At 35.3% G+C, this 26,950-nt stretch overlaps 1 protein-coding gene and 1 pseudogene across 1 annotated transcript in view; one reads left to right on the top strand and one right to left on the bottom strand.

Annotated features, from left to right (window-relative positions):
• VPS13C (vacuolar protein sorting 13 homolog C) overlaps positions 1–26,950 on the top strand; it is a 176,373-nt gene that overhangs the window by 42,907 nt on the left and 106,516 nt on the right. Inside the window, 12 exon segments of the mRNA XM_044918118.1 lie at positions 7,944–8,073; positions 8,621–8,715; positions 10,966–11,108; positions 12,087–12,279; positions 13,482–13,596; positions 14,203–14,339; positions 15,265–15,388; positions 17,286–17,403; positions 20,109–20,238; positions 21,062–21,140; positions 22,196–22,335; positions 26,217–26,370. Of these exon segments, the coding sequence (XP_044774053.1) occupies positions 7,944–8,073; positions 8,621–8,715; positions 10,966–11,108; positions 12,087–12,279; positions 13,482–13,596; positions 14,203–14,339; positions 15,265–15,388; positions 17,286–17,403; positions 20,109–20,238; positions 21,062–21,140; positions 22,196–22,335; positions 26,217–26,370 (1,558 nt within the window).
• LOC110583930 lies at positions 4,493–5,008 on the bottom strand (annotated as a pseudogene).

Raw genomic sequence — 26,950 nt, 5'->3', positions numbered from 1 at the left:
TCTGGAAAATGTTGCTGTTTTGTCTTAGCACACAACCTAGTGAGGCTCTGATCTTTAGTTATGTTTTGCATTCTGTGGATCATGGTTCAAATCTCAATTCCATGTTTTCTGCCTTTGGTATGTTGGTTTAGGTCCATTTTGCACATGAGTAGTACAGGAGTTTGTTGGAGACTTGTGCAGGTGGGTTCATATCTCGGTTCAGGTCTCTAAACCTTTGCTACTTTCATTTAGGTTACTCTTATACATGGGAATCTTGTGTTAGACTGAAATTCATGCAGGTTCATACACAGAATTAAGAGATAACCCATTCTCTGACTCTTCTCCCTCTAGCATTTCCTTCATCCCCTCTGGTTTTCACAGACTCCATTTTTCTCATTCCTTGGCCAGACTGGAGTTTCTTTCAGGGGTTCAGCTGCTTGTGCCTCTGCAATGCTCCATGACTGAGGCCTGCCTCAGGGTACAGCCATGTGAAGTAGATTTCTCTAGCTGCATGATAAACTCAGTGGCTTAAAGCAATACACATTTATTATCTCAGAGTTTCTGTGGGTCAGAAGTCCAGGTATGGCTTACCTGAGTTCTCTGCTTAAGGTCTCAAAATATTGCCATCAAGTTGTTGGCTGGGACTGTGGTTTCATCTGGAGTGTCACTGGTGAAGGATCTACTGTTGTTGGCAGATTTTAGCTCCTTGTGCCTGTGGGATGGAGAACTTCAGTTTCTTGCTGGCTGTTGGCCAGAGGCTGTGCTTAGCTCTTAAATTTCATTTCATTTCCTTGCCAGATGGGCCTCCAGACATAGACAGCCCACAACATGGCAGCTTGTTTTTTCAAAGGGAGAGAGAGACTGCAGCAAGACAGCTGTTACAGTTTTCATGCACATAATCACATATATCTCGTCACCTTTGCCATATTCTCTTGGTTAGAAACAGGCCATAGGTCATGTCCACACTAAAAGGAAGGAGACTGCTCAAGGGCAAGAATAGGAGGGAAAAGTTATGGGGTGTAGGAGGGTAGGGAGAACATGTGGGGGGGGGGAAACCATGGGAAACTCACTCTGGTGAAGGTCAATTCTCCAAGTTTTGACTCCTTTCCTGCATTTGCCTACTTTGCTTTTCAGAGTCTGTTGTAGATGGTTTTTTTTTTTTTTTTTAAAGATTTTATCTATTTATTTGTCAGAGAGAGAGAGAGAGCACAAGTAGGGGGAGCAGCAGGCTGAGGGAGAAGCAGACTCCCCGCCGAGCAAGGAACCTGACGAGGGACTTGATCCTAGGACCGTGGGATCATGACCTGAGCCGAAGGCAGATGCTTAACCAACTGAACCACCCAGGCACCCCTGTTGTAGATGATTTTTATATTTTCAGAATTTTAGGTGATCAGCATAAAGGATGGGCTGTAGAGGGCTTATGTCACCATGGAACTGAAAGTTCGTTGTTGGATTTAGCAATCAGGAAATCATTTTAAAAAGCAATGTTTTTTCTTTTTTTTTTTTTAAGATTATTTATTTATTTATTTCACAGAGAGAGCGAGAGCAGGAACACAAGCAGGGGGAGTGGGAGAGGGAGAAGCAGGCTTCCCGCCAAGCAGGGAGCCCGATGCGGGGCTCGATCCCAGGACCCTGGGATCATGACCTGAGCCGAAGGCAGAGGCTCAACCATCTGAGCCACCCAGGCGCCCCTAAAAAGCAATGTTTATAGAAGAATGTGGGTAGAAACTTGATAGGAATGAGAGAGAGTGGATGTAAGGGGAGAACAGGTAAATGGAGTGGTAACTGGTGGGGAATGTGGAGTCAAGAAAAGGTTTTATAACTTGCTTTTTATTTCTTTTAAAAATTTATTAGTGTTTCATTTTTATGCCAATAGAGTAATTTATCCAACATTTTAAATAGCTGAATGGTATTCCATTCTGTGCATATATCAGAATTTGCTTCCCTATTTCCCACTGGTTATATTTAATTATAAATGACACTGCAATGAATAACCTTGTCTACATGCTTTCTCAAACATCTCTTGTTTTTTTTTGTTTTTTTTTTTTTTTTTTAATTTGACAGAGGGAGACACAATGAGAGAGGAAACACAAGCAGGGGGATGGGGAGAGGGAGAAGCAGGCTTCCCGCTGAGCAGGGAGCCCGATGTGGGGCTCGATTCCAGGACCCTGGGATCATGACCTGAACGAAAGGCAGATGCTTAATGACTGAGCCACCCAGGTGCCCCACATCTCTTGTTTTCTTAAGGGCAAGTTCCTCAAGGTGCAGTTTTTGGGTCAGGGTGTATGAGTATTTTATTTTATTTTATTTTATTTTATTTTATTTTATTTTATTTATTTATTTATTTTAAAGATTTTATTCATTTATTTGACAGAGAGAGACACAGCGAGAAAGGGAACACAAGCAGGGGGAGTGGGAGAGGGAGAAGCAGGCTTCCCGCCGTGCAGGGAGCCTGATGTGGGGCTCGATCCCAGGATCCTGGGATCATGACCTGAGCCGAAGGCAGACACTCAACGACTGAGCCACCCAGGCGCCCCAGTGTATGAGTATTTTAGAAGCTATTAGCTACTGCTGGGACTTGTTCCTATGAATTAAAGGAATGATTTGCCAGAGGAACAAATCATTTCAATCCTTCCTAAATTAAGTTGCTTGACTTCCATTGGATGTTCTTTTAAAAAATTTTTTTTGAGAGAGAAAGAATACAAGTGGGGGACGGGGCAGGGGAGAGGCAGAGGGAGAGGGAGAGAGAGAGAGAATCTTAAGCAGGCTCCACACCTAGTGTGGAGCCCAACATGGGGCTCAGTCTCAGGATACTGAGATCATGACCTGAGCTGAAAGCAAGAGTTGGACACTTAACTGATGCCCCTAATTGGGTGTTCTTAATATCAGTTACCAGTTGCTTAAAAATTGACAAAAGAGGATTTATTATTGGATGCTATAGACAAAGGGATGGATATACATGAAGAAAAGATACTTAGATTCATCCAAGGCTGAAGTTTTTTTATTGTAAAGGAAAATCCACAGGGTCACAGAATTTAAAAGACAGGCAGGAATTGACTGGAGTTATTTGCCATATACTTTTAGCTGAACTAGGAAGGAAGTGAAGACAACCGAGATGGTATTAACGTGAAACGATTCTGTATCTCTCTTTATATTAGGTCATATATATTTTAAAATTTATTTTTGGTCTCATATAGATATATTTTACTTTGAAATAATTATAGATTCATAGGAAGTAAAGCAGAGATAACTCACAGAGGTCCTTGTGTACCCTCCCCTCAGTTTCCCCTAATGGTTATATCTGACATATTATAATATTAAAACCAAGGATTAGACGCTGGTACATTGTGTGTGTATAGTTGTAGATCAGCTCTCATTTTTAAATGTATTTTTTAAGTGATAATTGTCAACATATAGGAAAGTTTTTTTTCCAGTATTTTTTATTTTGTTGCTTTATTTTCTTCATAGTTATTCACACTGAAATTAGTATTTTTATTTGTGTGCTTTCTAATTAATTCACTTCTGTCTTTTCTCTTTATTAAGTCTTTTAAAATTTTTCAATTTATTTTAAAATCTCTCAAAGTCTGTGACATGCTGATCAAAGATTTACAAAGCTTTACAAAGATTTCAGTGCTAATAGTGGCTTTATCTTTTAAAACATTTTAAACAATTTTTATTTTATTATGTTAATGTTAGTTGCCATATAGTACATCATTAGTTTTTGATGTAGTGTTCCATGATTCATTGTTTGCATATAACACTTTTTAGGGATTTAAATAGAGATTTGGGAGGGGGAAAGTTGAATGTTGCATTGGTCACTACATTATCTTAATGTCTCTTATCAACATTATTTTTTAAATTCCTCAATGATTAACTTAATTTATTTTTCAAAGTAAAAATGTTTCCCTTAAAGTTTAAAAATATATGTTGTGTATTACCAAAAAGTAAATTTTTTGTGTGTGGTAAAAAGGATGGTAACAAAAAAATTTAGTGGTTGCTCTTTTAAAATCATCAGTTTAGGGGCACCCCCCCCCCCCCCCCCGTGGCTCAGTTGGTTAAACGTTGGATCTTGATCTCAGGGTTGTGAGTTCAAGCCCCAGGCTGTGTGTGCTCCATGCTGGGGGTGGAGCCTACTTAAAAAAATTTTTTAAAAATTCTTTTAATTTTTAAAATGTTTAAAAAAACCTCTTAACTAAACCTAGAATTCTCTTTTTAAAAGTAGGCTCCATGCTCAGCGTGGATCACTGCCTGGGGCTTGAACTCACAACCCTGAGAGCAAGACCTGGGCTGATATCAAGATCCAATGCTTAACCAACTGAGCTACCAGGGTGCCCCAACATTTTTTGTTTTAAGTAATCTCTATGCCCAATGTGGGGCTTAAACTCATGACCCTGACATCAAGAGTCACATGTTCTACCCATTGAGCCACCAGGCACCCCAGTTCAGTTAAAAAGATTTTTTTTTTAAATTTTTTTCTGGCTACAAATTTATTCAACACAAAACATCTCCAACTTTACTGAGGTGGCTGACCACGTCCACGACCAAATCTGCCTCTACACTGGAACTCAGTTGCTGACCCAGCCCCGGCCTCATCTTTCTTGTCGGCACCAGGGGGCACAGCGCTTCGTCTGTAGGTGTCTCTGTCAGCTTCCACTCATGTGAGTCTTGCCGGTCGCTCTCCCTCCAGACCTTTGGGCCGTGGTTGGCCAGTCTCAGGGCGGCTGCGGCTCAGAGTGACAGGCACAATCTCGGGGGGCAGGTGGAGGTGATCATGGAGATACTGGATGCCCTCGTTGGTAAGGTACCAGTAGAAATGTCTCCAGGCAAACTGTTCCTTTACGTAGCCTCGTGATTTGAGAGACTGCATGGCCTTCATGACATGAAGGTTGGGCACATTCTGGTCTGCCAGCTCAGGGTGTTTGGGCATGTGGACATCCTTCGTGGCCACCATCACTCCCTCCTTGAAAAGGAGTTCATAAATGGCAATTTGGTTCATCTTGGGCATCAACATCTCAGTGGCTGCTACATCCGGGGCTGGGGCTCAGTTAAAAAGATTTTAATAAAATATCAAACACTGCACAGCTGTTCCTGTATTTAGATTTATAGAGAACTGTTCATAAATCCATCTGTTTATTAAGTCCAGTATGTAAGACAGGTTTAAGCTTGCAGGCTCTGGTTGCATTTTCCCTAAAAGAATTGTTGATAGACTCTTTAAAGCTTAAAAACCCAGATGATACACATTTAATTGGGTGCCTTTTCTGAAATAGCTCAGTTTCATCTACTCCCTGCTTGATGATCTCCACTGTTGTTGAGGAAACTCTTAGGTAGTTACCTTGTTGGTTCTGAATCCTGCTGCACATTAGGATCCATAGGGAATTTTTTAAAAAAATGATGCCTAGAGTCCACTTCTCAGGATTTGATTAATTGTATGTGGTGGGGCTTGGGCATTGCTGTTGTTTTTTGCTTTTGTTTTTGTTAAAGCTTCCTGATGATTCTTAAGTGCATTAAGGATTGAACACCACTGAGCTATGATATCCACAGTAGCTGATTTGTCATTCACTTTCAGTTTGCAAATTCAAACAGGGCCTGAACATATGCACTTATCTCTGGCTTGTGACAAAAATACCACATTTTCCCCATGCTTATTCTTTACATTCTCAGGCACTACTCTAGTCTCCTGCTCAATTATCAATGGTGTAATAGTGCTCTTTCATGACTACTTTTATTTTTGAAAGGAAGAGCCCTTTTCATAGGTTGCATGATTTCTTTGTCCTAAAGATTCATACCTTGTGTTGAATTATGTAGCCCGTATCTAAATGATACATTTGAAATTTTTTGAAGCTACTTTCAGATTTTATTTTTTATTTTGTTTCTTATTTCAAGTGCCTCTTTGTAGACCTCAGAGAGTCGGGGACCTGGGCGGCGAAAGAACTGAGAAAAAGAGACGACAGTATAGCGAGGCACAGGGGACCCCGAGCAAACAGCCCGAGGTGCTGAGGTTTATTTTCCATACTCTTATATACCTTCTACAGCAGGGGCGTAGTAAGGCACATTCCTCCATGTAAACAGGATTAGTCAAGCACGTAAGAATCTTTAAAACAATAAAGGAACAAAGAGGGGTGTGCCCAGTGTGCTGTTTACAGCTGGCTTCCTATCTACTAAACATCTGCTGCGTACTTTAGAACTGACCACACACGTCCCAAGGGCATTTCACTCTGATCCTTTCGGGTTATTTTTAACCCTGCAATCTCAAGTTTTCTCAGAGAGCTCAGAGTCTGAGCGAACATGAACCAGTGGTGGTTGTGGCATTCTGTTTCCCACACCTCTTCTCATTAACATTTCAGCCCTTACAACTTCTATTGGTATGGACACGATGGGGTTAGTTCCACTCAAAAAATATCTCAAGGCAAAAGACAAACACAGTAAGCACTTGGATTAACAATATTGTGCCTACGTCTGACAAGAATTCAAGATATTGGTGGCTAAGAATTGATTTGCTTTTGCTGAAGCTTTGTGTTCATGAACATTTTAAAGTAAAAATTTAGTAACAGGAATGAAATTGGTAGCTAACATTTTCTTGATCTAATTTGCTGGGTACCATCAATTCTGAGGAAAGTACTATTATCTTCAGCTTATATTAGCAAAGTAAGACAGAGAGAGGTTAAATAAATTGTCTAAGTTCTACTTCTGAAAAATATAAAAAAGTACACTAATCTTCTATGCCAAGAGAATAAAGAAGTAAAATATTATTTCATATAGAATATAAAGTGATCAGATAATACAGTTCTTACTTACTACATTTCTGACTGCTGAAAATGGATTGGTAAGCTTGACAAAAGATAGTTATGGCTAAAGTATAAATGATAAAACTTTGATAGTTTTGTTCACAGATGTATACTTATTCCCCTATTTCTTTAACATCTCGTTGTTAAAGAAAAGAACTTACTTGGGTGCCTGGGTGGCTCAGTTGGTTAAGCATCTGCCTTCGGCTCAGGTCATGATCCCAGGGTCCTGGGTTCAAGTCCTGTGTCGGGTTCCCTGCTCAGCGGGAGTCTGTTTCTCCCTCTGTCCACCCCCCCCCGCTTTGTACTCTCTCTTTTGTACATGCTCTCTTTTGTACTCTCTCTCTCAAATAAATAAATAATATCTTTAAAAATAAATAAATAAAAATAAAGAGAACTTACTTAACTTAGTTTAGACTTCTCTTTACTAATTCAACTTTTTTTCAACTTCTCTTTTGGAGTATTTCACCTTTTGTTACACAGGGAGGCTTGCAATAGGTTACCAATTTACTACTAATTTAAAATACTATAAATTTTAAGTGGGAAAATTATTAAAGTTTACTTACTCAGGGAGTGAGAAGATAGAGTCTAAATTATTTATCCCCTTTGTTCTATTTATTCTCTGTGTTCTGCTTTTTAGTTATTCATCTATATTTTAGTATTTCAAGGAGTTGCAGAAAATCAAGCCAGGATTTATTGAGAAGAGAATGAAATGAGATTTAAGGACTATCTGTTTTTATTTATATTCGACCCCTCTCCCATGTCCATAGTTAGCAAACGAGTAATGTATATGAATTCTGAAATATGATTGTTTTAAACTAAAACTTCTGAGTGTGGAAGCATCTCCTTTATAGAGAACTTTTCATTTTATAAATCTGCAGTCTTAGTGGTTGTTAACTTAAATATTTGGAAGACATATTGCTCAAAAAAATTCACTTGAAACCCTTACTGTATTTCTGTTAAAATGCAGCATCATCAAAATTTGATCAGTAGGTGTGTAAAGTAAATTAATGGTGGAACTATATTAACCAAATCATGTTGAACACCATTTCAGAAGGTTCTCTTGATCGTTTTTAACCTAATGTGTTAAAATAATTAACCATTGTTCTTACCTGGCTATACCTGAAAATGAAGAGGGCATTTACTCTTTAATTAAATTTAATAAAAATGTTTACTTTTCAGGTGATTCGATCTGGGCAAAAATTAAGGAAAAAGTCTGCTGACACAGGCGAGAAACGTGGAGGCTGGTTTAGTGGGTTTTGGGGTAAGAAGGAGTCTAAGAAGAAAGATGAAGAATCTTTGATTCCTGAAAGTAAGTTCCAAGTCAGATAATTTATTGTACACTGATAAGTAAAAAATACATAAATTCTATTTTAGCCAGTTAGTGGACTTTTACGTTTATTATAAGCAAATTAGTGTAAAGGTATAAGCAAATACTTAAGGCTGGAACATGTCTGAGTTTATCTAACTAAATTAAAACTTTGATATTTTTGAGGAAATTATTTGTGTGAAATTTTATAAGTTTGAATTCAGAAGCGTCAACATCTGACATTTCTTATTGTTACTTTTTACATGAATATCAGAAGTTTCACTTAATTTTTAACCTACTTAGGGAATTCTAAAATTCTTATATGAGACCAGAATTCCCTTAATGGTGTCTCTTTGCCTTTTCTTGACATAAGCAAGCAAATGCATGATGTTTGTTTTAAGTAGGCACAGTAGTATATTAGAGGGAATTACCCGGCTGCTTTTGCTATTAGCATTGATTTTAGAGCACTTGTTAGTTTGGTTTGATTGTTTTTATTGTATCTGTAAAACTGAAGCAATTGATTTCTTAAAATACTGTCCTTTCTTTGTAGCTATTGATGACATTATGACTCCAGAAGAAAAAGATAAGCTCTTCACTGCTATTGGTTATAGTGAGAGCTCCCACAACTTAGCTTTACCCAAGCAGGTAATTATTTTTTAGGTGGTTTAAGAAGTATTTTATTTCATTTTACTGTATTATGTTGAATTGGGTTAAATGAGTTACTGATTTTTATAAAAATGTTATCATTTGTTTCTTCTCACAAGAGTGTGTGAGAAGAATTGGAGTAAATTCTTTTTTAAATGTTTGATAGAATTTACCAGTGACATTATCTGGTCCTGAGGTTTTCTTTGTCGGGAGGTTTCTGATTATTGACTCAATCACCTACTCATTATTGGTCTGTTCACATTTTCTATTTCTTCATGATTCAGTCTTGGTGGATTGTACATTTCTAGAAATTTATCCATTTTTTTCTAGGTTGTCTAATTTGTTGGTATATAGGTGTTCATAGTAGTCTCTTATGATCTTTTGTATTTCTGTATATGAGTTGTAGTATTTCCTCTATTACTTATAATTTTATTCACATGTGTCATCTTTATTTCTTGCTTAGTCTAGCTAAAGGTTTGACAGTTTTGTTTTTAAAGAACCAACTTTTGGTTTTATTAATCTTTTCTATTGTTTTTTTATTCTCTATTTCATTTATTTCTTCTCTAATTTTTATAATTTCCTTTCTTCTTCTAACTTTGGGCTTTGGGATGCCTGGGAGGCTCAGTTGGTTAAGCTTCTGCCTTTGGCGCAGGTCCTGGGATCGAGTTCCGCATTGGGCTCCTTGCTCGGTGGGGAGCCTGCTTCTCCCTCTGCCTGCCACTCCCCTGCTTGTGCTCTCCCTCTCTCTCTGAAAAGTAAATAAATAAAATCCTTAACTTTGGCCTTAGTTTGTTCTTCTTTTTCTAGTTCCTTGAGGTGTAAAGTTAAGTTGTTTATTTGAGATCCTTCTTTTTTCTTGTATGAATTTATCACTATAAACTTCCCTATTAGAAGGAAGATGCTTCTGCTGCATCCCATAAGTTTTGATGTATTGAGTTTCCATTTTTGTTTATCTCATGCTGTTTTTTTATTTTCCTTTTGATCTATTCTTTGATACAGTGGTTGTTCAGGGGTGTGTTGTTTAATTTCCACATATTAGTGAATTTTGTAGCTTTCCTCTTATTAAGATCTTACTACATTGTGGTTGGGAAAGATACTTGATATAATTGATACCTTCTTGAATTTTTTGAGACTTATTTCATTGCCTAATACATGATCTATCCTAGGAAATATTCCTGTGGGCTTGAGAAGAATGTTTATTTTGCTACTGTTGAGTGGAATGTTTTGTGCATGTCTGTTAGATCCCTTTGGCTTACAGTGTTTAAATCCACTGTTTCTTTATGATTCTCTGTTAGGATGAGCTATCTGTTGTTGAGAGTGGGTTATTGAAGTCCCTAACTATTGCCATTTATTTCTCTTTTTAGTTCTGTTAGTATTTACTTTATGTATTTAGGTACTGTAATGTTGGGTGCATAAGTTTTTACAAATCTTATGTTTTCTTGATTGACTGATCTCTTTATCATTATATAATGACCTTCTTGTCTCTTTTGACAACATTTAACTTAAAGTTTATTTTCTTCTGATATAAATATAGCTACCCTTTTTGAGGGGAGTTACTATTTGCTTGAAGTATCTTTTTCCATTCCTTCACTTTTAGTCAATGTGTGTCCTTAAAGCTAAAGTGAATGTCTTTCTTGTAGGCAGCATATCATTGGATCTTGTTTTTTTAAAAACCCATTCTGCCATTCTTTATCTTTTTATTGGAAAATTTAATCTCCTTACTTTTAAAGTAATTATTTAGGTAAGGACTTACTGTTGCCATTTTGTTAATTGTTTTCTGTTTTATGAATCTTCCTCTCTTAATGTCTTCCTTTAAGGTTTGATGAGAATCAACTCCCTGCTTCTCTGTCCTACCTCGTTTTGACCTATCTATTTTTTGGTCAGGATTTTTTTTTTCTCAGTGTTTTTTTAAGCCTTCCAAGACATCAAGCAGATGTTCTCTATATTTTGTCCAGTTTTTGAGCCAGAGGATTGGTCTGAATTAGTTTGCTTTAGTGAAAGTTGATGAATTGAGTCTTTATGTGACAAAATATTTTATCAAGTTTCATTTTTCTTATCTCAAACTAGGAGAAATGAATTTTGGATCTCTTGTAGTTGTCCTTTTTGAACAATTTTGTAATTTTGTATTGAAGTTTCTAATGTTCTTTTTGAATATTTAGATCACCTTATAATTCAACAAATTTAAATAAGAAATTATTAAAGAAAGTAATAATTAAACTATAACAATTTTCATTCATTCTTTTTGTTTAGTATGTTGCCCATATAATGACACTGAGACTAGTCAGCACCTCTGTCACATTAAGAGAAAACAAAAATATCCCAGAAATACTGAAAATTCAGATAATTGGCCTGGGCACTCAAGTATCTCAGCGACCAGGAGCACAAGCACTTAAGTAAGTTAAAAAGCTTATTATTTCAGTTTTTATTTCTAGATATGACTTGGCCAAAAAATAGTGTTATTGAGCATTAAACAACTTCTTTAGTTTCTTTTCCTTTTGTGTGTCAGATGGTCTTTTTATATTTGAATTTGTTTTGTTACAAAGCTATATGAGGAGTTCATCATTTATTCTACCCTCTGTTCTTTCCTTCGCAAAAATTTATTGGATACTGTTAAATTTATCAGTTTGATACTATGAAGGCTAGCATAGGAACATTAAGTTTCTGTTTTTAAGAAGTTTATGCTGTACATGTTAAGAGAGGATAACCAAAAAGTTAATAATATAAGAACTATATAACATATTAGCTGTAGGTGAGAAGATGCTGTAAAGTGAAATCCTTGAGGTTAATGCTACACAAGCTCAGTTGCAGAGGAGAATAACTTGGGCTAGAAGAACTGGGATTTAGGGTAGCTGAGTAGAAAGAAGCATGAGGGTGAGGGTGTTTTCAGGTGACATGAAATAGAGGGTTGAGTTCCCTGAGTGAAGTGTAGCTTACATTCATGTAACAGTGATCATCGGAACTTCTGTAGTGTTCAGGAGTTGGCCAAAGTGGGTTTCTCATGCGGATGAGAAGTTAAGAGCCAAAAACCAAAACAAAACCCCAGATTGTATGGGTAATTAAATGCCAGGCCAAGGAGTTTGGACTTTACCTCGGGTAATAGGCCAGTAATAGTACTGGCCAGTACTATTAGTACTGGGCTTAACTAAAGAAATGCTTAACTAAAGAAATGATGAAATTTGGGGCACCTGGATGGCTCAGTCTTTAAGCGTCTGCCTTCGGCTCAGGTCATGATCCCAGTACTGGCCAGTACAGTAATAGCCAGTAATAGTACTGGCTCTCAAAGGAGTTTTTTTAAAAGGAAAATTTATATTTTAACCCTTTATGTTACACAGCATCTTAATTATATTATTTATTTACTCACTGGATTGTAGGGTGGAAGCAAAATTAGAACACTGGTACATAACAGGTCTGAAACAGCAGGGTGTTGTACCGTCACTCGTGGCTTCCATTGGCGATACTACCTCATCCTTGCTTAAAATCGAGTTTGAAACCAACCCAGAGAATAGCACGGCTGACCAGACTCTGATTGTTCAGTCTCAGCCTGTGGAGGTCATCTACGATGCTGTAAGTGCAAAGAGAAAGTCAATCTTTATTAAACCCATCTTATACTTCTGACATATGGTGTTCTTATTTTTCCTCTTTTATACCTAACATTTATTTACTTAGCAACTAAGTTTACTAACACTTTTTTCTTGTTTTAAAAGCAGTACATGCTTACCAGTTAATTTTACTTTTTCATATGCTGCCATTTTTTTTCCTACTGTACTTATCTATGCTTATGTTAAAGTAAAAAAAAAAATCTAATATACTATTCAAAAAGTCTGTGTTGGAGTGCCTGGGTGGTTCAGTCGGTTAAGCGTCTGCCTTCAGCTCAGGTCATGATCCAGGGTCCTGGGATTGAGCCCTGCCCTGGGCTCCTTGCTCAGCGGGGAGTCTGTTTCTCCATCTCCCTCTGCCTACCGCCCCCCACTTGTGTGTGCACATGTGTGCACGTTCTCTCTCTCAAATAAATAAAATCTTTTTTTAAAAAAAGTCTGTTTATTGTACTAACTACTCCCAAATAGTTATACACTGACTTCCTGTTCCAGTTCAGTTTTGCTTATTTTCCCTTTCCCCTAAATATCTGGACCAATTCAAATTGCTTTAGGAGTAATAAAAGAATTTTAAATATTGTTCATATGAAAAAAAAGCATTGACATTTAGATGTCATTGAAAATGCTGGCTCAAGTTCTGTATCTATGGTTCCATCTTTTAACTTTTAACTCATCTCAGGCTAGCCAACAGGATCACTAGTCATTGCATCCTTTGTAAGTTCGTCCTACTCTGTTGTTGAGAACCGTGACTTTTTTTTTTTTTTTACTTCACAGTTTAGAAGTGTAGTCACAGGCAGGGTTTAATTTAATTTTTTAAATTAAAAAAAATTTAAATTGTGGTAAAATACATAAAATTGACCATCTTGGCAATTTTTAAGTGTATAGTTTAGTAGTAATGTCCATTGCTATAACAACATGACACCTTAGAACATACAAAGTCACCTCAATGACATGCACACATTTGTTGCCTCTCTAGTAAGCTTACTTGGGCTATTCCTTTTTTTAGATTTTTTTTTTTTTTCCACGAGAGAGAGAGATGCAATAGGGCAGAGTATCTTTGGAGGTATCTCCTAAGTTTGGAGCCACAGTTGTTTAGAATTAAACTGAAACTTTAAAATTTATAATATGGAAAGTACTGTGTAGAGCTTGCTTATATTTTAAATTATTTTACAGAAAACCATCAATGCAGTGGTTGAATTCTTTCAATCAAATAAAGGATTAAATCTTGAACAAATAACATCAGCTACATTAATGAAGCTGGAAGAAATTAAAGAGAGAACAGCTACAGGTAAAGAATTTATCTGCATAAACATCAATGAAACTCAAAATTTTGTCTATTCTAATGAAAACTTTGTATGTAACTCTGGTTCTAAACATAAATACTTTTATACAGCATGGTCTCTAAACTCAAGCCAAGTACTTTATGTGGTTGCTTAACTAAAGAAATGATGAAATTTGGGGCACCTGGATGGCTCAGTCTTTAAGCGTCTGCCTTCGGCTCAGGTCATGATCCCAGGGTCTTGGGATCGGGCTCCCTGCTCGGCAGGAAGCCTGCTTCTCCCTTTCCCACTCCCCCTACTCTGGCTGTATAGGGGCTTCCCTCTCTGGCTGTGTCTCTCTCTGTCAAATAAATAATTTTTAAAAAATGCTTAAAAAAAGAAATGAATTTTTCTCTCTCTGGATAAAATACTAGCTATGTTGGGTTTACTGTACAGTGTAATGATATGATTGTCTCCCATTGACCATATGCAGTTTCACCTTAGATGCTTAATTTTGAGGAGTCTGTGAGAACTGATGCTCCTCCATAATACTTTTCAAGTGATACTTGTATTCTCATTGTTAATATAATTACGTATGTCAACTTGACCATCTAATCTTTTATTATTTCTTTTAGGACTTACACACATTATTGAAACTCGAAAAGTCCTTGATTTAAGGATAAATCTGAAGCCTTCTTATCTAATACTTCCACAGACAGGTTTCCACCATGAAAAATCAGATCTTCTCATTGTAGACTTTGGTACATTTCGGGTAGGTGTATATCCATTTCTTCCTGCCCATTTTTGCTCAGGTTGGAAGCTAGCTATCTGACAGTTTGCTGGTTTTCCCTCAGAGTTCACTTAAATTAAACTTAGACTTATTTCTTCTTAGTATTTTGTCAAGCCTAGCTTAGATTGAGTATTTTATGGCTATTAAAAAAAACATGGAAAACCCCTAAAATTTTCTGTAATGGTAGATGATATGATATTGAGGACTGGATTACTGCTGTATTTTTCTAGTTGTAGAGAAGTACTAGATTTCCAGAGTTTAATTACACAGTGTTATTTGTTAATTTACTTATTTTGACAATAGGAAATTATACACATATTAATATACTTGTTATACCACTGTCAGCAATTAAATTGAGTAAGAGAACGCTAAGGTTTTGGGTGTCGAACCCATTAGAAATCCAAGCATCTGAGAAAAAGTGAAGATTTCAGAAAATACAGTCCTGAATGGATCCTTGCTTCCTTTGGGAAGAGGGAAAAGGAAGTGGAGGTTGAAGCTGAATTCTAATGGCCTGTTTATTCAGGTGATGTAATGAGAAGAAGAAGGAACAAAACCTGTGATTTCATGGTGAAGAGGTTAGGTTGTAGGGGTGCTGAGCCATGAGTTGCAATAACTGCTGAGAGCCAGGAAGAGTTGCATGTCTAGACAGGTTCTTTGAGGTAGACAGCTGTGTAACTGATCTTCTAATTAATACAAATATGGTGAGCACCTAGTACCCAAACATATTAAAGAGGTATACTGAAATATTATATTCCTAATAAAATACTTGCAAAAAATTGTCAGAAGATTAAGCAGAACGTGAACTCACTAAGGACAGTGTTTTCATTTTAGTTAGGTTTTAAGAAAACACAACAAAAATATTAATATATTTTTCTGCTAAGAAAATTGAAGTTTTTGTCCATTTTAGCTTAACAGTAAAGATCAAGGTTTGCAGAAGACTAATAATTCATCTCTGGAAGAAATAATGGATAAAGCATATGACAAGTTTGATGTTGAAATAAAAAGTGTGCAGTTACTCTTTGCAAGAGCAGGTAAGCTTTTGCTCAATTTTTAGGATCTTGAAATTATGTTGAATAGCTTAGGTAAATATGTGTGCATGTATATCAACCGTGATAATGTTTTGAACACATATCCTGTTGGTCACTAAAGAAAACCAAATCTGAGCCCATCAGTGCAAATCATTGCCACAGGTAGAAGTAGAGATAAAAATACGCCTATTCATCTTCAGGTACTTAGCAGCGTTTGAATCTAGGTCCAGTCATTGCCTATTTGTTGTGATGTGACTATGAAACTGCCCAGAACACAAAAATAGAAGTTGCCATTGGCTTAAGTTTTTCTTTCTCAGTGCTTTTGGGATGTCTCAATGTTGTCTTCCCTTGCTACTTTATTTCTAAATATTTTGACTTTATTAGCCTAGTTATTATTTCAGTAGTATTACAATCTACTTTTGTAGATATCTGACAAATATGGATATAGTCTTAAAACCCTAAAGGTAGTTAATTATTTTCCAGAAGTTATGGTGTTTTCTGCTGCTTAAGTAAAGAACACTGGTTCTCCATACTTGTTTAATTTCTAAAAGCAATAATTATTTGCTAAATATCCTTGAATTTAGCACTTTGTGGTAGGTCATTGGAAGAAAGAAAGTAACTCTGTGTGCAGAGTGTATACTCTAGTAGGAATGAAGAGATTTATTAAAATGTAAATACATAATGCTTTATGTATTAATTCCTTGGAGGGAAGTACTTTTACACAGACCATTAAAACTGCCTTTTCTTTCATATGTACTTAATAATAATTGTTTGAGTTATAAGTGATAAAAGATGTTCAGTGATTGCCATCACTTAAGATCTGTGTAGGATTCTGTTGGAAAGTCTGACTCTGGAACTTTTTTTTTTTGGAGAAAAGTGATTATTACACTTTTTTATCATAAAATCTTAATAAAACTCATTTTTGTTTTAGAATTATGTGCTAAACTAGTGTAATTTCTCTAAGGAACCCCAGAAACCTCTTTTTTTCCTCTGTCATTTTCTATTTTTTTTTTCCTTTTTTCACTGCAACCACCTACCTTGACCACTAATTCCAGAATCAGGGCAATAAAGTCCTGTTTTTTTTTCCTATTTGCTTTAGAATGCAAGATGTTATATGAACATCCTCCAAATATATATTTACAATTATTTTTATATCACAGTCTTTGACTCCTGTTGGTCTTATTTTATTTTATTTTTTTTGTTTTTGTATCATTGTTTATTTTAATCTGTTATAGGCCATTTTGATTGTTCTGTCCCCCCATCACATATGCACTAATGCTTATAAACATATTTGTATATAAAACTATTTCTTTCCCACTGATTTTTTCCTTTATATTTTTATTCCCCACAGTAGACTATCCTTTATCAGTACTTGTGAATCACTTCATAGTCTTTAGATACATAAGCCAGATTGATAGCCTAGACATGATAGACCTAGGATGAGGCTAAAGAATGTCAAATGGAGTTAGAGTAGACATGTGAAAAAATAAACACTGAAATTCCTTATCATTAATAACCCTCATTTTTAGAGCATGGGTGAATTTTAATTTTTTTCTCTGATGTGGACTGTATAATTTATTATAGCAAAGTATTTTAGTATTCATACAGCAGTAATAATCCAATGAGAATTGTTTAGTAATTAAGTGGGGAAAAGTGCCCACTTATTATGAACTGTTACTGCTAACTAGAAAACATTTTGAAATAAACAGTTACGTTATTAACTGTCAGTCTTATTTTATTTTTTTTGTCAATCTTATTTTAAAAAATAAAGGTCATTTAACATATGCTGAAAGAAGTAAAAATTAGTATTTATTGAATACGTTTGCTGTTTTCTATTAAGTTAGAGTAATTTTTCACAGAACATCTGGAAGACTAGTTTAATTTTAAATTTTTTTTGAAGATGAAAATTGGAAAACGTGTCGATTTCAGCATCCATCAACTATGCATATATTGCAGCCCATGGATATTCATGTTGAGTTGGCCAAGGCAATGGTAGAAAAAGACATTAGAATGGCCAGGTAATGTATTTCTTTTATATTATAAAATTAACAAGGCGAAATGTATCTGTATCAGTTACTGGATTTTATTTATTTATTTATTTATTTATTATGTTATGTTAATCACCATACATTACATCATTAGTTTTTGATGTAGTGTTCCATGATTCATTGTTTGTGCATAACACCCAGTGCTCCATGCAGAACGTGCCCTCTTTAATACCCATCACCAGGCTAACCCATCCCCCCACCCCCCTCTCCTCTAGAACCCTCAGTTTGTTTCTCAGAGTGCATAGTCTCTCATGGTTCGTCTCCCCCTCTGATTAAAGAACTAGATTTGTGAAGGACAGAAAAAATGATTATCTTATAGCAAAAATACATTTTTAAGAAAATGTTTATTTGAATTATGATGTATCCCTTCTCTTATTTCAGAAGTATTTGGAATTTTATAATGTGTAAAAGTTGGTTATCCGTGTTTTTGAATGGATCAAATCCAACAATTCAATATCAATAAAATAAAATCTTCAAAAATCAGCGATGTGGATGGAGCTAGAGATTGTTATGCTAAGCAAAATAAGTCAGAGAAAGACAAATACCATATGATTTCACTCATATGTGGAATTTAAGAAACAGAACAGATGAATATGGGGTGGGGGGAGAAAAAGAGAGGCAAACCAGAAAACAGACTCAACTATAGAGAACTGAGAGATGCTGGAGTTGGAGGTAGGTGGGGTAGATGGGTTAAATGGGTGACAGATATTAAGGAGGGCACTTGTTGTGAAGAGCACTGGATGTTGTATGTAAGTGATAATCACTAAATTCTACTCCTGAAACTAATATTACACTGTATGTTAACTAACTGGAATTTAAATAAAAACTTGAAACTAGAGAAAAAAAAATAGAGGCTCTTTTGATAATGAAACCACATAAAATCTTGAGAATAATTCAAGGGAATGAAAAGTAGGAACTGAATTTTGAATTTAAGGAGATAATTATAAAATATTTATGCTGCCTTCTTAAAAACAGCCTTACTGAAATATTATTGATATTCAGTAAGCTACATCTAATTAAAGCATACAATTTGATAAGTTTTGACATGTATATCAGTAAGCTACATCTAATTAAAGCGTACAATTTGATAAGTTTTGATGTATATATCTATGAAACCATCACTATAGTCAAGATAATGAACACATCCATCATCCCCCCAGAGTCCTTGTGTCCTTTTATACAGTTGGCCCTTGAACAGTGCAAGGGTTAGAGGCACTAGCCCCCATCCCAGTCCCACACTCGCTCTTTTGAAAATCCATGTATAACTTTTGATTTCCCCTAAACTTAACTACTAAAAGCCTACCTTTAACTGGAAGCCTTACTGATAATATTAGCAGTTGATTAACACATATTTTGTGTATGTGTTATATCTTCTGTTTTTACAATAAAGCTAGAGAAAAGAAAATATTATTAAGAAAATCATAAGGGAGAGAAAATACAATTACAGTACTTCATCGTATTTATTGAAAAAAAAAAATCCGCATTTAAGTAGACCCATGGAGTTCAAACCCAAGTTGTTCAAGGGTCAACATCTCTATTTGTGAGGGATATTTGTGCTTTCATTGTTTTTGTATCAGCATATCAGGGTAATGTTGGCCTCATGGAGTGAGTTTTTTGGAGGAAGTTGTGTAGAATTATTTCTTCTCTATATGTTTGGTGGAGTTCATTTAGTGAAGCCATCTGGACTTGAGTTTTGTTTTTTGGGGTATTCCTAGGTCTTCCCTCATTTGTTTTCCGTTTTTCATCTGTCTTTTGTTGACTAATGTCCATTGTCTTTTAAACCATTGTTTCATGTATTTTGTCCAACTCCGTAGTTATTTTGGGTGGGAGGGTTCATCCAGTCCCTCTATTTGAGATGCCTTTAGTTTCACAAATAATAAAGAAGCATCTTTACATATTTATGGTGCTTTCAACTTACAGAGTACTTTTATAGAAAGTTCAATATCTTGAGACAGGAATAGCCAACCGGCCTCTTTTCATTTGTGCCTTATACAGAATATCATTCTTCATATAATCGTTAGGCAGCTGTCAACTTGAGCTGCTCACGTTGGCAAGTCAAAGATAAGCAGTAACTGGAAAGAACTTCCTGAGCAGCAAACAGTTGCCACAAAGCTATTGAGACAGATAAACCGAGGCAGTTATGCTGAGTAGGGAAGCCAAGTAGAAGCAGGTCCCAAAAGTAAGCAACTAATGAAAGCATAGCAGTGATTCAGCAGTGGGTAAAACAGATGTCCTCAGGGTGCGTATATTTTAATCAGGAGACATAAAATAAGCAAATATATATGATATGTCAGGTGCTGACAAGTACTAGAAACGGAAATAAAGCAAGGCAAGGGGATAGATATGTATAATATAAAATCTTTGATGCCAGGAAATAGTTAAAGCATGTATAATGGTTTTAAAAATTAGACATTGTGTTTGAAAATATGTTCATAAAAATCAGTTAACTTTAAAAGGTTTGGCTGCTGAAGAGGGATACATTAAAATTATCTGGAAACTTGGCTTACGCAGAACCTCTCATGCTTTGACAATGTTGACTGAATGAGGCATTAGTTAGATTAAAACATGTCCAGAGTCACTTTGACTCCACAGTGTAGTCTCAAATCCATTCCCCTCCTCCCCCATAATAGAGAGAAGCTGGACCTTAAAACCTTACAGTTGAATTGTATTTTTAGATTGAAAGTATCTGGAGGACTTCCGTTGGTGCATGTGAGGATTTCTGACCAGAAGATGAAAGATGTGCTATGTTTGATTAACAGTATACCCTTGCCACAGAAATCCTCTGCACAGTCTCCAGAGAGACAGGTAAATGGATATAATAAAAATGCTGCATCTTTACATATCTGTATATGGTGAGGTTTTTTCATCTTTCTTTGAGCTAATTTGTTTTTGAATATTTTTTAGGGCCAGTTTCATTTATTTGATACACTTCTGAAGTTTAATGTTGTTGATTCTATACAAAAGTGCATATGGCATTGAATAGGTAAATTTTGAAGCCTGTTTTCACTACTGTTTAGAGTGGTGGTAGGAAGTCAGCTTTTAGAGAACAAAGGGAACAAAAAGACATAAATGAAAGGAAAAAAATGTTTTACGAATTTATGAAATGTGTTTAAGTAAATTAGATACAAAAATCTTCCTTAAAACTATTACAAAATAGAATAATTTGTATGTAATTTTCATACACATTAGACTTAAAAGTTGTAGATAACTTTAATTGGAATTGATCTTTACAACATAAAAAAGGTGTTAAATTTCCACTTACTTTGAAATGAAATTTGAGAGAGCCCACCAATGCTGATACCATTTTCCAGGAACCTGTAATACAGACGCACAGTTAGTATTGTCAGAGACAGCAACTAAATGATACACTATGATAAGTAGACTTGTCTACTAGAGTAGTACACAGTCTGCCCTTATGAATACAGGTGGTAGTCTTGATCGTTAGTAAACACTAGCCAACCATTAATTGATTGCATAAAGTGCTTTTTTGGAAGATTTGTGTATTGTGTGTAGATGTGGTTTTCCATCTCTCTCTATCCTCTATTACTTTTTCAGTATTTTTCTCATTTAAGTACATTTGATCCTGCTAAATCAGTATGTTAAGAAAACTTTTTGTATTCTTTTCTAGGTATCCTCAATTCCCATTATTTCAGATAGGACAAAGGACCTACTTGGTACTTCACTGTTGCTAGATGGAGTAGAATCAGGTAAGGAAAGTAAATGTTCTTTATTAAACCAAGCCTATATACATTTGTATATAGAGATAAGATTTTCAGAAAATAAAGGAATTTTGAAAGTTTAAAGCAACTCACTGGTTTTAGTTCTAGTTGTTCTAGAACACATGTTCTAGTTGTTCTACTAACCAACAGTGTCATTTTGAGTCACTGTTTTTTTTGGTTTTGTTTAAATTCAAGTTAGTTAACATATAGTGTATTATTAATTTGGGGTAGAATTTAGTGATTCATCAAGACAGTATGGTACTGGCACAAAAACAGATAATATAGATCAATGGAACAGAATAGAGAACCCAGAAATGGAGTCACTTTTTTTTTAAGGCCAGTTTCTTCATTTGAATGAAAGGATTTTTTTTTTTTTTTAAGATTTTATTTGTTTGAGAGAGAGAGTGAGTGAGCACAAGCTGGGGGAGGGAGAGGGAGAAGCAGACTCCCTTACTGAGCAAGGAGCCCAACATGGGGCTCAATCCCAGGACCCCGGCATCACGAGCTGACCTGAAGGCAGACGCTTAACCAACTTAGCCACCCAGGTGCCCCGAAAGGATTTTTGTGATTGACAGTGCATAAGAGTCTAAATAAGCTACTTTTTCTTTTTTGCCCCAATTTCTACCTGATCTGATCTTTTTTTCTAGCTCTAGCCTAACTGATCTTGTTTAATTTTGAAGTAGAGTGTAAGCTTCATGAGAACAAGGACCATGTCTGCCCTGTTTACTTTAGTATCCTTAATGTCTGGTACAGACTGATGTATGATAGATGATGCCAAACAGTTATTTATATTGAATATTGAATTAGTGAACTGAATTGAAAAACAGAACTATTGAAGAAAAAAATAATAGGATAGTTTGGTCTTTATATATCATTATCACATGCCAGGTTGAGTTACTTGGTGGGATTCGAAAAACATAACTGTATTCTGATTCTAAATATGAAGATTATATCTAATAAATGAATTTTACTTTTGAGAGATTTGAGTGTTTCATGCAGTTTTCAGTGGGCATTCTCTCAAGTCAAATGAATGTGTTCTTTAGAGTCTGATGATGAATATTTTGATGCCGAAGATGGAGATACACAGACTGGTAAAAGTGTGACAAGTTCAGTACTAAAAAAAGTTGCAGAGGCCCCAAATGAGGAGCTCATTAATCTTTTACTAAAGTTTGAAATTAAAGAGGTAGGTATTTTTGTTTTGTCCATAAATAAATATATTGTTGTCATCACTATCCTTGTAAACTATCTCATGCTGGATTCAAACATTAAGTATATTAAAAATATACTCTGTCTTCCCTACTTCCTAACACACACACACACACAGTTCCAAGAAAATGAAATGTTATTTTGTAAAAACTGATATGAGAGTGATCTATACTGTATCTAATCTATTCTGGAAAAGCTCAAGATACCTAAATGAGATTTTCTTTTCTGTAGAAAATTTCTATGACATATTTACATTAATTTTTTTTTTTTACTTTTAAGCTAAATAATATTGCTTATTTTTATGTTTATAGTTCAGAAAAGTATAAACAACCTAAATTTTCAGCATGTCTTTATATCCATTAAAAGCATGTAATAAAAGGAAACATTGACCTGGAAAGATGTTTATAAATATCATGCTTTTAGAGAAAAAAGAGATTATAATACCAAGGACATCATGATTCTATTTAGAAATTACACATGCATTTTTTTCTTTGATAACGCATGATGGACAACGTTCATTTCTGTGCAGTGGAATTATGGTTTCTTATTTGTGCCTGTTTGTTTTTCCATATACTCTAAATTTTTAATAATAAATATGCATTGCTTTGATAATAAAACACAAAGGTATAAAAAGATGTTTCTTATTGACTGCTTTATATCCCAGTGTGAGATGATGTCCTAAAATGTAATGTCAGAAATACCAGATTTTAATTGTGTATATAAATCCCTCTAAGTATTATTGGTATTTGTTTAAAGGAAATATGTATTATTTATCTTTAGCCTTCTTTGACTTCTCTCTTTTTTTCATATGCCCATCTAAAGTATCAGAAAATCCCTTGACTCTAACTTCAGAATACATTCAAATGATTGCTTTTCTACTGCACTGTCCAAGTCACCGTCTTGCCTGGACTAGTGCAGTAGCCTCATAATGTCTCTCTGCTTCCATAAGTTATTCTGTTCTTAACACAGTAGCTAGAGTGATCCTTTTTTTTTTTTTTAGAGCATGCCAGCGAGGTTTGTGGGGGGCGGGGAGGAGAGGGAGAGAGAGAACCAAGCCTGATGCAGGGCTTGATCTCATGACCCTGAGACCATAACCTTGAGCCAAAATCAAGAGTTGGACACTTAACTGATGGAGCCACCCAGGTGCCCTCAGAGTAATCCTTTTATTTTTTATTTTTTTATTATGTTCAATTAGCCACTGTATAGTACATCATTAGTTCTTGATATAGCATTCAGTGTTTCTTTTAAAGTAAAAGTCAGATCATGTCATTTCTCTGCTCACAACCATCCGTTGGCCTCCATCTTTTTTTTTTTAATTTAATTTAATTTTATTATGTTAGTCACCATACAATACATCATTAGTTTTTTGTTTTTTTTTATAAAGCATTTCTTTTTTTTTTTATTCTTATGTTAATCCCCATACATTACATCATTAGTTTTAGATGTAGTGTTCCATGATGGCCTCCATCTTGATTCGAGTAAAGGGTTAAGTCCTTCCCATGGCCTGCTAGGCCTTACATGGCATACAGGTGACCCCATGTGACTTCTTTAGATTCATCTTCAGTTCTCTTCTGTGTTGCTCACTCTGCTCCAGGCATATTTCATGATCCCTTCAGTAAATATTCATCAAGTGTCATCATGGAGTGAATTGTTTTAGATACTGAAGTTATAGCAGTGAGCACAAAGTTCTTGCCTTATGGAGCTTACACTTGCCTTTTGTTCTTCCTTATGTATACCAAAGCACATTCATTGTGCTTGCCGGGGTATTTTTTTTTGTTTTTTTTTTTTTGTTGATGTTTTTTTGCCTGGAACACTCTTTTTCTGTATGACTTGATTCTTTACTTCTATTAGATACTTGCTCAAGTGCCATCTTACTGGAAAGGCCTGACTACCCAATAAAGGGAACCTTCACTTTTCCCCACTCTTCTTAGAATATAAACTCCATCAGGACAAGGACCTTGTCTGTCCTGGTCACTTTGATGTTCCTAGTGGCTGGTATGGCCTTGTACATGGTAGATGATGCCCAATAAATATTTTATTGAATATTGAATGAATAAACTAAAATGATAAACAATGATAATCAGAATCATCTAAGAAAAAATAGTGTTGTTTTTCCCAACTTGACTTCTTTTGCCATTTTGAGGTTTTAAATGTTGCTGTAGTGAAATGTATTAAATTTTTTCTTTATATCTTAGTGTATGTTTAGAAAATTCTCGATTACAAAAATATTTACCCACAATTTAATATTTTATGATTTCATTGCTTTCACTTAAATCATTGGTTTATCTGAAATTTACTTTTGTATAACAACTCTGTACTGAATATCTTATACTATCTTGTTGTTTCTATTTTTCAGTTGACACTCCTAGTTTTTCTTAAGTATATATCACTGCCAACAATGTTATTTTTGCTTTTTTTCAGTATTTACATTGTTCTGGTTGTTATTGCCACCTAACAGGTTATCCCAAAACATGATAGCTCAAAACAACTGTTTTATTTTGCTCAGAGTATTATGGGTTAGGAATTGTGGAAGGGCCCAGCTTAGCAATTTTTTAAAAAGATTTTTATTTATTTATTTGAGAGAGGGAGAGAGAGAGAGTGAGCACTTGTGGGGACCAGGGGGGCAGAGGGGAGGGAGAAGCTGACTCCCCGCTGAGCAGGGAGCCCGACACTGGGCTTGATCCCAGGACCCTGAGATCATGACCTGAATCAAAGGCTTAACCCACTGAGCCACCCAGGCACCTCCCAGCTTAGTAATTTTTGTGTATAGTTTTTCATTTGGTTGCAGTCAGATTTGCTGGAGCTACAGTGACCTGAAGCTTCAGAGGGCCTCAAAAGTGTCTCACTCTTGAAGCTGGCACTTAATACTGGCTGTTGGCTGGGAGCTCAGCTGGGACTGTTTGAAATGCTTACTCATGGCCTCCTGAACATGGCAGTGTCTGGGTAGTTGAACTTTTTACATGGCAACTAGCTTTCCCTCAGTATGCATTCCCAGGTGGAAGTTTTATGGGTCTTTCTTATCATTGGAAGTTATTATAGTGTTGCTTCCTCTGTAGTCCGTTGAATGAAGTAGTCACAAGCCTGTTGAAATTCAGAGATTTAGACAAAGATCTCTATCTCTTGATGGAATATCAAAGAACTTTCATGTTTTAAAAATTGCCACGTAGGGGCGCCTGGGTGGCTCAGTCGTTAAGCGTCTGCCTTCGGCTCAGGTCATGATCCCAGGGTCCTGGAATTGAGCCCAGCATCGGGCTCCCTGCTCAGCGGGAAGCCTACTTCTCCCTCTCCCACTCCCCCTGCTTATGTTCCCTCTCTCTCTGTGTCTCTCTCTGTCAAATAAATCTTCAAAAAAAAAAAAAAAAATTGCCACATAAATATTTTGTATTTGATTGACTAAATATACTGGCTGTCATATCCAGAATTAATTTAAATAATACTGTAATAGTGAATAGCCAGTCATACTTTTTACTTTAATGGGAATGCTGTTTTTTTTTTAAATCAACACACATGATTTAAACATGATGGTAGGTTTAAACATGATAGGGTTAAACATCTAAACATGATAGGTTTAAGAAAAACATTTTAGTAAGAATACATACATTCCTGTTTCTACTAAATTAAAAAAGTAAATCAATAATTGATGTAAAATTATATCATGATTTTTATATAGATGTAGTTGTATTCTGAATAATAGAATTTAAGGTGATAATTTCCAGTCATAGTAAATAACTTTATGGTAGTAAGAAAGTATGAGCAAAGTTTCTATTATTCTCATGATGATATGTATGAAAAAAAATTTTGTTTTTAAGCATGATTCTAAAATTCATCAAGCCTTTATTGTCTGTCCTGGTCTTTTAGGTGGTTTTGGAATTTACCAAACAACAGAAAGAAGAAGATACAATTCTAGTATTTAATGTTACTCATTTAGGAACAGAGGCTACGATGAGAACATTTGATATAACTATGGTATCTTATTTAAAGAAAATCAGCTTGGATTACCATGAAATTCAAGGTAATAGTTGTAAAAATAGAAATGATGGTTTATAAATTTAATATCACTTTTAGTATCTGAAACACTTGTGTATATAATAATATTTATAATAAATAATAGCACCTGTTTTAAGAATTTTATAAATAATAACTCATTTAACCCTTATGACAATGTTATTATCTCCAATTTACATATGAAGAAACTAAGGCATAAATTTTATATAATTTAACCAGGGTCATACTGCTGGTTAGTGGCTAAAACATGATTAAAACCAATTAAAACCCTGGAAGTCTGGGTTTGTATTCTTAGCTACTGTGATCTGCTGTCTTAGAGAGTCCATATAAATCTCCTTTATGTAGGGAATATTATTCCCATTTTACAAAGAAAGGTTAAATAAGGAGGGATTAAGTGGCTTATTCAAGACCATGCATTTTAGGAATGGCAAAACCTAGAATTTATCTCTGATCTTGTAATATTAAAGTCTTTGTTCTTTCTATTAAATAGTGTTTATATATCAGAAGCAGCACCAGGTTATAAAAACTTAGGATGGGGCATAAAATTCATTATTTTAGAAGCTCTTATGGTTTATTTCAGTGTACAT

The sequence above is a fragment of the Neomonachus schauinslandi genome, chromosome 9, assembly GCF_002201575.2.
Source record: "Neomonachus schauinslandi chromosome 9, ASM220157v2, whole genome shotgun sequence".
In the NCBI taxonomy this organism is placed as follows: domain Eukaryota; kingdom Metazoa; phylum Chordata; class Mammalia; order Carnivora; family Phocidae; genus Neomonachus; species Neomonachus schauinslandi.
Note: the sequence above shows the minus strand (reverse complement) of the source record. Positions and strands in the feature narration are given on the sequence as shown.